The sequence below is a fragment of the Leuresthes tenuis genome, unplaced genomic scaffold, assembly GCF_036924035.1.
Source record: "Leuresthes tenuis unplaced genomic scaffold, fLeuTen1.0.hap1 SCAF_22, whole genome shotgun sequence".
NCBI lineage: Eukaryota > Metazoa > Chordata > Actinopteri > Atheriniformes > Atherinopsidae > Leuresthes > Leuresthes tenuis.
Genome location: NW_027325376.1, coordinates 7,597,379 through 7,608,433, shown reverse-complemented (window position 1 = coordinate 7,608,433; position 11,055 = coordinate 7,597,379). Strand labels below are relative to the sequence as shown.

At 41.4% G+C, this 11,055-nt stretch overlaps 2 protein-coding genes across 4 annotated transcripts; both read left to right on the top strand.

Moving 5' to 3' along the window:
• The first annotated feature begins 460 nt into the window (after nt 1-460).
• LOC140281662 (uncharacterized) lies at nt 461-3,411 on the top strand. Its single transcript, XM_072376162.1, has 3 exons — nt 461-1,048; nt 1,522-1,580; nt 3,174-3,411. Exons 1-3 carry the CDS (start codon nt 461-463, stop codon nt 3,409-3,411), a joined length of 885 nt encoding a protein of 294 aa, XP_072232263.1.
• Nucleotides 3,412-3,864: 453 nt separating this feature from the next.
• On the top strand, nt 3,865-10,468 carry LOC140282380 (uncharacterized). 3 transcript variants are annotated; one of them, XM_072376962.1, is made up of 5 exons: nt 3,865-4,063; nt 4,813-4,874; nt 4,965-5,499; nt 5,613-5,677; nt 5,824-6,037. In XM_072376962.1, exons 1-5 carry the CDS (start codon nt 3,884-3,886, stop codon nt 6,014-6,016), a joined length of 1,035 nt encoding a protein of 344 aa, XP_072233063.1. In that variant the 5' UTR covers nt 3,865-3,883; the 3' UTR covers nt 6,017-6,037. The 3 variants fall into 3 exon arrangements, 2 of the variants coding, with proteins under 2 accessions (XP_072233063.1, XP_072233064.1); XM_072376963.1 differs by lacking the exons at nt 4,965-5,499; nt 5,613-5,677; nt 5,824-6,037 and adding exons at nt 9,924-10,072; nt 10,200-10,468; XR_011909842.1 differs by lacking the exons at nt 3,865-4,063; nt 4,813-4,874; nt 4,965-5,499; nt 5,613-5,677; nt 5,824-6,037 and adding exons at nt 9,049-9,195; nt 9,773-9,834; nt 9,924-10,072; nt 10,200-10,468.
• Nucleotides 10,469-11,055: the final 587 nt, after the last annotated feature.

Below are 11,055 nucleotides of genomic sequence, written 5' to 3'. Positions count from 1 at the left end.
TACCACTGTAGCCCCAACAACAACAACAGCAGCCCCAACAACAACCACAACTGCCCCAACAACAACAACAGATGCTACCACCACTACCACAGCAGCCCCAACAACAGCAACAGTAGCCCCAACAACAACCACATCCGCACCCATAACAACAGATGCTCCAACCACTACCACAGCAGCTCCAACAACAACCACATCCTCACCAACTACAGATACTCCCACGACTACCACTGTCGTCCCAACAACATCAACAGCAGCCCCAACAACAACCACATCTGCACCAACGACAGATGCTCCCACCACTACCACAGCAGCGCCAATAACAACCACATCTGCACCCACAACAACAGATGCTCCCACCACTACCACAGCAGCCCCAACAACAACCACATCTGCACCCACAACGACAGATGCTCCCACCACTACCACAGAAGCCCCAACAACAACCACATCTGCACCCACAATGACAGATACTCCCACCACTACCACAGCAGCCCCAACAACATCAACAGCAGCACCAACAACAACCACAACTGCCCCAACAACAACAACAGATGCTACCACCACTACCACAGCAGCCCCAACAACAGCAACAGTAGCCCCAACAACAACCACATCCGCACCCATAACAACAGATGCTCCAACCGCTACCACAGCAGCCCCAACAACAACAGCACCCCCAACAACAACCACATCTGCACCAACAACAACAGATGCTCCCACCACTACCACAGCAGCCCCAACAACAAAATCTGCACCCACAACTACCACAGCAGCTCCAACAACAACCACATCCTCACCAACTACAGATGCTCCCACCACTACCACTGTCGTCCCAACAACATCAACAGCAGCCTCAACAACAACCACATCTGCACCAACGACAGATGCTCCCACCACTACCACAGCAGCGCCAATAACAACCACGTCCGCACCCACAACAACAGATGCTCGCACCACTACCACAGCAGCCCCAACAACAACCACATCTGCACCCACAACGACAGATGCTCCCACCACTACCACAGCAGCCCCAACAACAACCACATCTGCACCCACAACGACAGATGCTCCCACCACTACCACAGCAGCCCCAACAACAACCAAATCTCTACCCACAACAACAGATGCTCCAACCACTACCACAGCAGCCCCAACAACAACCACATCTGCACCCACAACAACAGATGCTCACACCACTACCACAGCATTCCCAACAACAACCACATCCGCACCCACAACAACAGATGCTTCCACCACAAGCTCAGCAGCACCAACTACAACCATTTCTGCACTCACAAGAACAGATGCTCCCACCACTACCACAGCATACCGAATAACAACAACACCAGCCCCAACAACAACCACATCCGCACCCACAACAACAGATGCTTCCACCAAAAGCTCAGCAGCACCAACAACAACAGATGCTCCCAGCACTACCACAGCAGCCCCAACAACAACAACAGCAGCCCCAACAACAACCACATCCGCACCCACAACAACAGATGCTTCCACCACAAGCTCAGCAGCACCAACAACAACAACATCTGCACCCACAACAACAGAAGCTTCCACCACAAGCACAACAGCACCACCACCAACAACATCTGCACCCACAACAACAGATGCTCCCACAACTACCACAGCATCCCCAACAACAACCACATCTGCACCCACAACAACAGATGTTTCCACCACTAACACAGCATCCCCAACAACATCAAGAGTAGCCCCAACAACAACCACATCTGCACCCACAATAACAGATGCTTCCACCACTACCACAGCAGCACCAACAAGAACCATATCCGCACCCACAACAACAGATGCTCCCACCACTACCACAGCTTCCTCAACAACATCAACAGCAGCACCAACAACAACCACATCTGCGCCAACAACAACAAGAGATGCTCCCACCACTATCACAGCAGCCCCAACAACAACCACATCCGCACCCACAACAACAGATGCTTCTACCACAAGCTCAGCAGCACCAACAACAACAGATGCTCCCACCACTACCACAGCAGCCCCAACAACAACCACATCCGCACAAACAACACATGCTCCCACCACTACCACAGCAGTCCCAGCAACATCAAAAGCACCCCCAAAAACAACCACATCCGCACCCACAACAACAGATGCTCCCACCACAAGCACAGCAGCACCCACAACAACAGATGCTCCCACCACTACCACAGCTTCCTCAACAACATCAACAGCAGCCCCACCAACAACCACATCTGCCCCGACAACAACAGATACTCCCACCACAAGCACAGCAGCACCCACAACAACAGATGCTCCCACCACTACCACAGCTTCCTCAACAACATCAACAGCAGCACCAACAACAACCACAGCAGCCCCAACAACAACAACAGTAGCCCCAACAATAACCAGATCCGCACCCACAACAACAGATGCTCCCACCACAAGCACAGCAGCCCCAACAACAACCACATCTGCACCCACAACAACAGATGCTCCTACCACTACCAAAGCAGCCCCAACAACAATAACATCTACAACCACAACAACAGATTCTCCCACCACTACCACAGCAGCACCAACAACAATAACATCTGCACCAACAACAACAGATGCTCCCACCACTAGCACAGCAGACCCAACAACAACCACATCTGCACCCACAACAACAGATGCTCCAACCACTACCACAGCAGCTCCAACAACAACAACAGAGGCCCCGACAACAACCACATCTGCACCCACAACAACAGATGCTCACACCACTACCACAGCAGCTCCAACAACAACAACAGAGGCCCCGACAACAACCACATCTGCACCCACAACAACAGATGCTCCCACCACTACCACAGCAGCACCAACAACAATAACATCTGCACCAACAACAACAGATGCTCCCACCACTACCACAGCAGACCCAACAACAACCACATCTGCACCCACAACAACAGATGCTCCAACCACTACCACAGCAGCTCCAACAACAACAACAGAGGCCCCGACAACAACCACATCTGCACCCACAACAACAGATGCTCACACCACTACCACAGCAGCTCCAACAACAACAACAGAGGCCCCGACAACAACCACATCTGCACCCACAACAACAGATGCTCCCACCACTACCACAGCAGCCCCAACAACAATAACATCTGCACCCACAACAACAGATGCTTCCACCACTACCATAGCAGCTCCAACAACAACCACATCTGCACCCACAACAACAGATTCTCCTACCCCTACCACAGCAGCACCAACAACAACATCTTCACCCACAGCAACAGATTCTCCCACCACTACCAACGCAGCTCCAACAACAACCACATCCTCACCAACTACAGATGCTCTCACCACTACCACTGTTGTCCCAACAACAACCACATCTTCAACCACAACAACAGATGATGTCACCACAACCACCGCAGCCCCAACAACAACCACATCCGTAGCCACAACCACAAAAGTCCCTACCACTACCACAGGTAACCCAATAACCACTACAGGAGCTCCAACAACAGCTACCCCATCAACAACCACAGTTCTGTCTACAACAACAACGGCTTCCCCTACGACCACCACCGTTACCCTAGCGGCAACAACCTCATCAACCACAGTTTTGTCCACGACAACATCTTCCCAGACCACCACCACTTTTACCCCAACGACAACAACTAGCCCAACAACAAGCACGACTTTGTCCACGACAACAGCGTCGTCCGCCACCACTACCACAGTTACCCAAACGACATCCACAACTACCCCATCAACAATGGTTGCCACCACCACAATGACATCTTCCCCAAGAACAACCACAGCTTTGCCTGAAACAACCCCAGCTACTGATTTTATTACTACTACAACACCTTTTGCAACGACGATGACAACTACTGCAAGTACATCCAAAACAACTTTTCTGACCACTTCATCTGCAACACCTTCAGAGGCAAGAACAACAAGGCGGCTGACTTTCAGATCACCTGGAGAGAACTTCACATCTGATTTGTTAGATACATCATCCACTGCATTTACGGAACGAGCTGAACTGTTGAAGTCAGAAGTAAGTCTTTCTTTGAGTGAGATATTATAATGTCACAGTGTTTATAGTCCAATATTCTTCTATCTTGCAAACACATCAACTTTTAGTTTTAACCATGAACATTCATGCTTGATCATCAGGAAATAGGAAAAAAGTATACAGTTCAAAATCAACTAATTTGGAAGAGGAAAACTTTCATGTTTCCAGATACCTATGATATGTAGGTTATAATCTCAACATTTTTCTGCAACAGTCCAATTATATATCAGAGTTAAGCAGCCATTACAGCCAGGGTCAGTAGAATGTTATACAACTATGTGAGAAATGTGGTATGTTTACAATGGCTGTATTTTATGCCCGATCACAGTTTTAATACCTGAATTCATTAGTTATTGTTTTTCTTACCTTTTAATTATTTTTTTGGTTTTCTTAAAACAGTGTAATTGTGTTTTATTTGTTTTACCAAAACATAACAAAGCAGTGAAAAATAACAAATAAAAAGAACACAATGGTTGGACAGATGACTAAATAGAGACTGTTGCCACTGTGTCCGACATGGAACACCACAGTCGTGTGAAAATATGGTGAATTATAATACCAACACCCAACCTCCACATGCAGAATTAAAAGTAAATGTTTTCAGAGCATTTACTTAGAAACAATGAAAGTCTACAAATCTTCTAAAAAGTCTACTGTCTGCACTGTTGTTATGAAGTTTAGAATGAACCATAAACACTTATTTTTTGTTGTTGTTGTTTCTCTTTCTTCAGCTTCAACCTTTATACCAAAGACAATCCTCTTCATTCCGCTCTTTGACTGTGATTTCATTCAGGTAAGTGTTTTAAGGTGTGGTATAATGAAAACCCTAAGATTGCTGACAATGAATTTTTACAAATGAAATAAAGTTTTATTACTTTTGCAGCAATGGATCCATCATCAACAACATTGACCTTGAATTTGAATTAACGTCAGTTCCTAACAACACTGAAATAGAAAATGTTCTGATCAGAGCAGCTCCAAACATCACGGCCTTCAACATTGACAATGATAGTGTGGACGTACAACCCACAGCAACAACAGATGCCCCCACCACTAAAACAGCTATATCAACAACAATCACAACTAGTTCAACTACAACCACAGCTGCCCCAACAACAATAGTTGCCACTACCACAACCACAGCTGATCCAGTAATTACTTCATCAGGAACATCAACTGCAATGGCTTCACAGACAACAACTATGGAACCACCAACAACCGAACATTCTTCACCAACAACTTCAGCAGCTCTGGAACCAACTGCTGTTTCTTTAACTACTCTCATTACTGCAACTACAACTGAAGCTCCCCCACCCAAGTTTGTTGTCCAAGCAGTTTTTGTTGAACCTTTTGTTGAAGAACTTAAAAACAAAACCAGCAAATTGTTTAAGAGTCTTGAACTGAAGATTACAACAATGGTGAGTGCAATGTTAAAACATCTCTTTAATTAATATTTTGAGAGGTTAAACGTAACTTCAAATGAAACTGAAATGTGAGTCATTCTTCTTTTTTGTGTCATTTCTGGTCACAGTATGACGTCATCTACAAAGCTGAATTTGGCTTGCTCTTCATCCGCAGTTTTGTCATTGAATTTAGGTAAGTTTTTCTTTTTCGGAGGTTCCACTTCCTTTGCTTCAACATTCTAAGTGATATTAGCATTCATCAGATTTGATATTTATAATGACAAAACAAGAAACTCAATTAGGTGGGTTTCAATGTAATTATTTCCTGGGTTTTTACAGACCAGCAGCTGGCAGAACACGAATGGAAAATACTGAAGCAGAGATGGGGCTTGAGTTCAATAAAACTACACCAATTGCTGAAATCCCAGCCCAGAAAGCTGTTCAAGAAGTTTTGATAGAAGCTGTAAATACCAGCACTGCCAAATTCAATCTTACAATTGAAAGAGAGTCTATCACAATAACAGGTAAGTAAACATGATGATTTCCATTTTTACTTTTTCTTTACTTTTCAACATTTTTTTTAATGTCTTTACCTTTTCATTCAACAAATTGTTTTATGTTTTGAGACAATTTTGAGTGAGTTTAAAGGAGGCCTTTGCTTTCTTTTTCCAATATTGAATCATCTTTCATGGTCATGGCATAATCCTTTTCTGATCCCTTTACAAATTGTTGGGATATCGACTGCCATGCACTCACTCATGAGGAATTTAGTAGTGACAAACACTGGTAGAAGTACGTTGCCTTACCATACATAAAGTATACCACACTGATACTGTTGCGATCACAAAAAGATGCTCTCTATCAAGTTTATATTTTCTTTGAATTTTACATCTTATTTTTACATTTCTTTTTGACAGAAACACCTTTTTCTACGGCTAATCCAAACTTAACGACCAATGCTACAACTACAGCTGCCAACATCACAATCACACCAACAAGTCCTGCAAGTTCAGTTTCAAATGCCACAACCCCTTCAACAACTACTGTAAGTGCTGGAACCGTTGCTTCAACCACAACTGCCTCTGAAACCAGCCCAGCTACCATTGTTGCTTCTGCAACACCTTTTACAACCACAACTAGCACAACTACAACCACAACTACTACGACCACTACATCTGCAACAACTGAAGAGGCAATAACAAGGAGGCGGCTGACTTTCAGATCAGCTGGCGAGACATTCACATCTGATTTGCTGAATCCATCATCTACAGCATTTACAAGACGAGCTGAACTGTTGAAGTCGACAGTAAGTCTTTCTTTGAGTGTGATATTATAATGTCACAGTGCTTGTAGTCCAATATCCTTCTATTTTGCAAACACATCGACTTTCAGTTTGACCCCATATTCTAGGCGTTTGATAATCAGGAAATGAACAACAAGCACAAACTGCAAAATCAGCAAGTTTGGAATAGTAAAATTTGGATATTTTACATTTCCAAATACCCTTTGTTTGTGTGTGTTTTACCTAAAACGGTCTCAAGAAAAGAATACGAAAGTCTGACAGATGGCGAAATATAGACTTTTCAAGATGGAAAACCACTCTTGTGAAAGTGTGGTGAACTATTCTACTAACACCTCCACATGCAGAATAAAGTGCAAATGTTGTCAGAGCACTGCAACATTGAGAGTCAACATATCTTTGGTTCTAGAAACTCTACTGATTGTGTTGTTATCAAGTTTAGAATGAAGCATAAACACTTACACATTTTTTTGTTGTCGTTTTTCTTTCTGTAGCTTCAACCTTTATACCAAAGACAATCCTCTTCATTCCGTGCTTTGACTGTGATTTCATTCAGGTAATTTTTTCATGGTCTGGTATGCTAAAATCTTAAGACTGCTGATCATAAATTTGTACAAATAAAATGACATTTTATTACTTTTGCAGCAATGGATCCATCATCAACAACATTGACCTTGAATTTGAATTAACGTCAGTTCCTAACAACACTGAAATAGAAAATGTTCTGATCAGAGCAGCTCCAAACATCACGGCCTTCAACATTGACAATGATAGTGTGGACGTACAACCCACAGCAACAACAGATGCCCCCACCACTAAAACAGCTATACCAACAACAATCACAACTAGTACAACTACAACCACAGCTGCCCCAACAACAATAGTTGCCACTACCACAACCACAGCTGATCCAGTAATTACTTCATCAGGAACATCAACTGCAATGGCTTCACAGACAACAACTATGGAACCACCAACAACCGAACATTCTTCACCAACAACTTCAGCAGCTCTGGAAACAACCACTGTTTCTTTAACTACTCTCATTACTACTACTACAACTGAAGCTCCCCCACCCATATTTGTTGTCCAAGCAGTTTTTGTTGAACCGTTTGTTGAAGAACTTAAAAACAAAACCAGCAAAGTGTTTAAGAGTCTTGAACTGAAGATTACAACAATGGTGAGTGCAATGTTAAAACATCTTTTTAATTAATATTTTGAGAGGTTAAACGTAACTTCAAATGAAACTGAAATGTGAGTCATTGTTCTTTTTTGTGTCATTTCTTGTCACAGTATGATGTCATCTACAAAGCTGAATTTGGCGTGTTCTTCATCCGCAGTTTTGTCATTGAATTTAGGTAAGTTTTTCTTTTTCGGAGGTTCCACTTCCTTTGCTTCAACATTCTAAGTGATATTAGCATTCATCAGATTTGATATTTATAATGACAAAACAAGAAACTCAATTAGGTGGGTTTCAATGTAATTATTTCCTGGGTTTTTACAGACCAGCAGCTGGCAGAACACGAATGGAAAATACTGAAGCAGAGATGGGGCTTGAGTTCAATAAAACTACACCAATTGCTGAAATCCCAGCCCAGAAAGCTGTTCAAGAAGTTTTGATAGAAGCTGTAAATACCAGCACTGCCAAATTCAATCTTACAATTGAAAGAGAGTCTATCACAATAACAGGTAAGTAAACATGATGATTTCCATTTTTACTTTTTCTTTACTTTTCAACATTTTTTTTAATGTCTTTACCTTTTCATTCAACAAATTGTTTTATGTTTTGAGACAATTTTGAGTGAGTTTAAAGGAGGCCTTTGCTTTCTTTTTCCAATATTGAATCATCTTTCAAGGTCATGGCATAGTACTTTTCTGATCCCTTTACAAATTGTTGGGATATCGACTGCCATGCACTCACTCATGAGGAATTTAGTAGTGACAAACACTGGTAGAAGTACGTTGCCTTACCATACATAAAGTATACCACACTGATACTGTTGCGATCATAAAAAGATGCTCTCTATCAAGTTTATCTTTTCTTTGAATTTTACATCTTATTTTTATATTTCTTTTTGACAGAAACACCTTTTTCTATGGCTAATCCAAACTTAACGACCAATGCTACAACTACAGCTGCCAACATCACAATCACACCAACAAGTCCTGCAAATCTAGTTTCAAATGCCACAACCCCTTCAACAACTACTGTAAGTGCTGGAACCGTTGCTTCAACCACAACTAGCCCAACTACAACCACAACTACTACGACCACTACATCTGCAACACCTGAAGAGGCAATAACAAGGAGGCGGCTGACTTTCAGATCAGCTGGCGAGACATTCACATCTGATTTGCTGAATCCATCATCTACAGCATTTACAAGACGAGCTGAACTGTTGAAGTCGACAGTAAGTCTTTCTTTGAGTGTGATATTATAATGTCACAGTGCTTGTAGTCCAATATCCTTCTATTTTGCAAACACATCGACTTTCAGTTTGACCCCAGAATCTAGATTGATAATCAGGAAATGAACAACAAGCGCAAACTGCAAAATCAGCAAGTTTGGAAAACATTTCAAAATACCCTGGATATGTAGGGTATGATAGCAAATTTATTTTGCCAAGTTTTCAAAGGCTGTATTTCATACTAAATCACAGTTTTAATGTCTAAATTGATTAAGTAAGTTTTTGCCTTTTGTTTTTTTTGTATTTTACCTGAAACAGTCTCAAGAAAAAGAATATGAAAGTCTGACAGATGGCAAAATATAGACTTTTCAAGATGGAAAACCACTCTTGTGAAAGTGTGGTGAACTATTCTACTAACACCGCCACATGCAGAATAAAGAGCAAATGTTGCCAGAGCACTGCAACATTGAGAGTCAACATATCTTTGGTTCTAGAAACTCTACTGATTGTGTTGTTATCAAGTTTAGAATGAAGCATAAACACTTACACATTTTTTTGGTTGTTGTTTTTCTTTCTATAGCTTCAACCTTTATACCAAAGGCAGTTCTCTTCATTCCGTGCTTTGACTGTGATTTCATTCAGGTAATTTTGTCATGGTCTGGTATGCTAAAATCTTAAGACTGCTGATCATAAATTTGTACAAATAAAATGTAATTTTATTACTTTTGCAGCAATGGATCCATCATCAACAACATGGACCTTGGATTTGTGTTGGCATCTGTTCCTAACAACAGTGAAATAGCAAATGTTCTGATCAGAGCTGCTCCAAACATCACAGCCTTCAACATTGACATCAATGCTATTTTTGTGGAAGGCACACGTAAGCAAAATTGAATATTCGTTCAATCATTCATTCATCAAAATGACATACAACGTGACCAAAATTCTACAATGTCACAGAACAGTTTTCTAATGATGCCTTGTCTTCTTTTTCCTAAAATTTACAGAAGTGTCAAGTGGAGTAAGTCACAAGATCAGTCTCATCACTACATCCTGCATGGTGCTGTTGTCATGGTTACTGTCAAGCCAGCCATAAGTTCATGTGAAATCTCATTAGAAAAAGTGCAGTTTTACTGTTTTGAATACGAAGGGCCATGCTGTAAGAATCCAAGACCTTCTGACGACCTGCAATACTGACATGACTCAGAAGGAACTTCTAAACATAGAATTTAAAGTATGATTCACTTCACACACTGATAACAAAGCATATTGCAAGAGCACAAAAGTATTTTTCTATTTCTATTTCTATTCTAACCTTTGATTGCACCTTTGAACTTTACCTTAATTTCCTGATATTTTCCTCTGGATTCCGACTGATGAAGGAAACAACTTTAGATACAAATGAAGAGAGTAATGAGAGTTTTTCGTTGAGCTATTTGAGGCCATGCATAACATATTCGTGGCAAGCAAATGTCACACTGTCATTATAAAATGTAAACTGTTATTTTGATGTAATTTAGAGTCATTAAAGGTGAATATGAAGGTATGAACTTAAAAGCTGCTTCAGGCAAATCCTGATACATTTTCACTCTTTGAAAATCTTGACATAAATCAAATGTAAGGTATCTGAATACGGTCCTGGATGACCAATTCTATTGGTTTTCATATTTAAATGTATTTATATAATACAAATATTGTATTGTGTTACTGTTCCTATATTTATTCAAAATGATCAAGGATACTAAAATATAAAATAACAATTAGATTTATTAACACAATCACAATTATGATCTTCTTCTCAGTAAAGAAAGTGTATGCACAAAAAATTACTAGATATGCTTCTATTAAAGGCACTGACATGTA

What these genes read in the sequence shown, in the direction of transcription:
- LOC140281662 (XM_072376162.1), top strand. Translation starts at nt 461, where the DNA reads ATGACAGATACTCCCACCACTACCACAGCAGCCCCAACAACATCAACA. An exon ending in CCCCAACAACAACCACATCT is followed by an intron (nt 1,049 to 1,521) that starts GCACCCACAACG and finishes TTCCACCACAAG; the next exon opens with CTCAGCAGCACCAACAACAA. An exon ending in AACAGAAGCTTCCACCACAA is followed by an intron (nt 1,581 to 3,173) that starts GCACAACAGCAC and finishes CCACAACAACAG; the next exon opens with ATGCTTCCACCACTACCATA.
- LOC140282380 (XM_072376962.1), top strand. Translation starts at nt 3,884, where the DNA reads ATGACAACTACTGCAAGTACATCCAAAACAACTTTTCTGACCACTTCA. An exon ending in CTGAACTGTTGAAGTCAGAA is followed by an intron (nt 4,064 to 4,812) that starts GTAAGTCTTTCT and finishes CTCTTTCTTCAG; the next exon opens with CTTCAACCTTTATACCAAAG. An exon ending in AACTGAAGATTACAACAATG is followed by an intron (nt 5,500 to 5,612) that starts GTGAGTGCAATG and finishes TTCTGGTCACAG; the next exon opens with TATGACGTCATCTACAAAGC.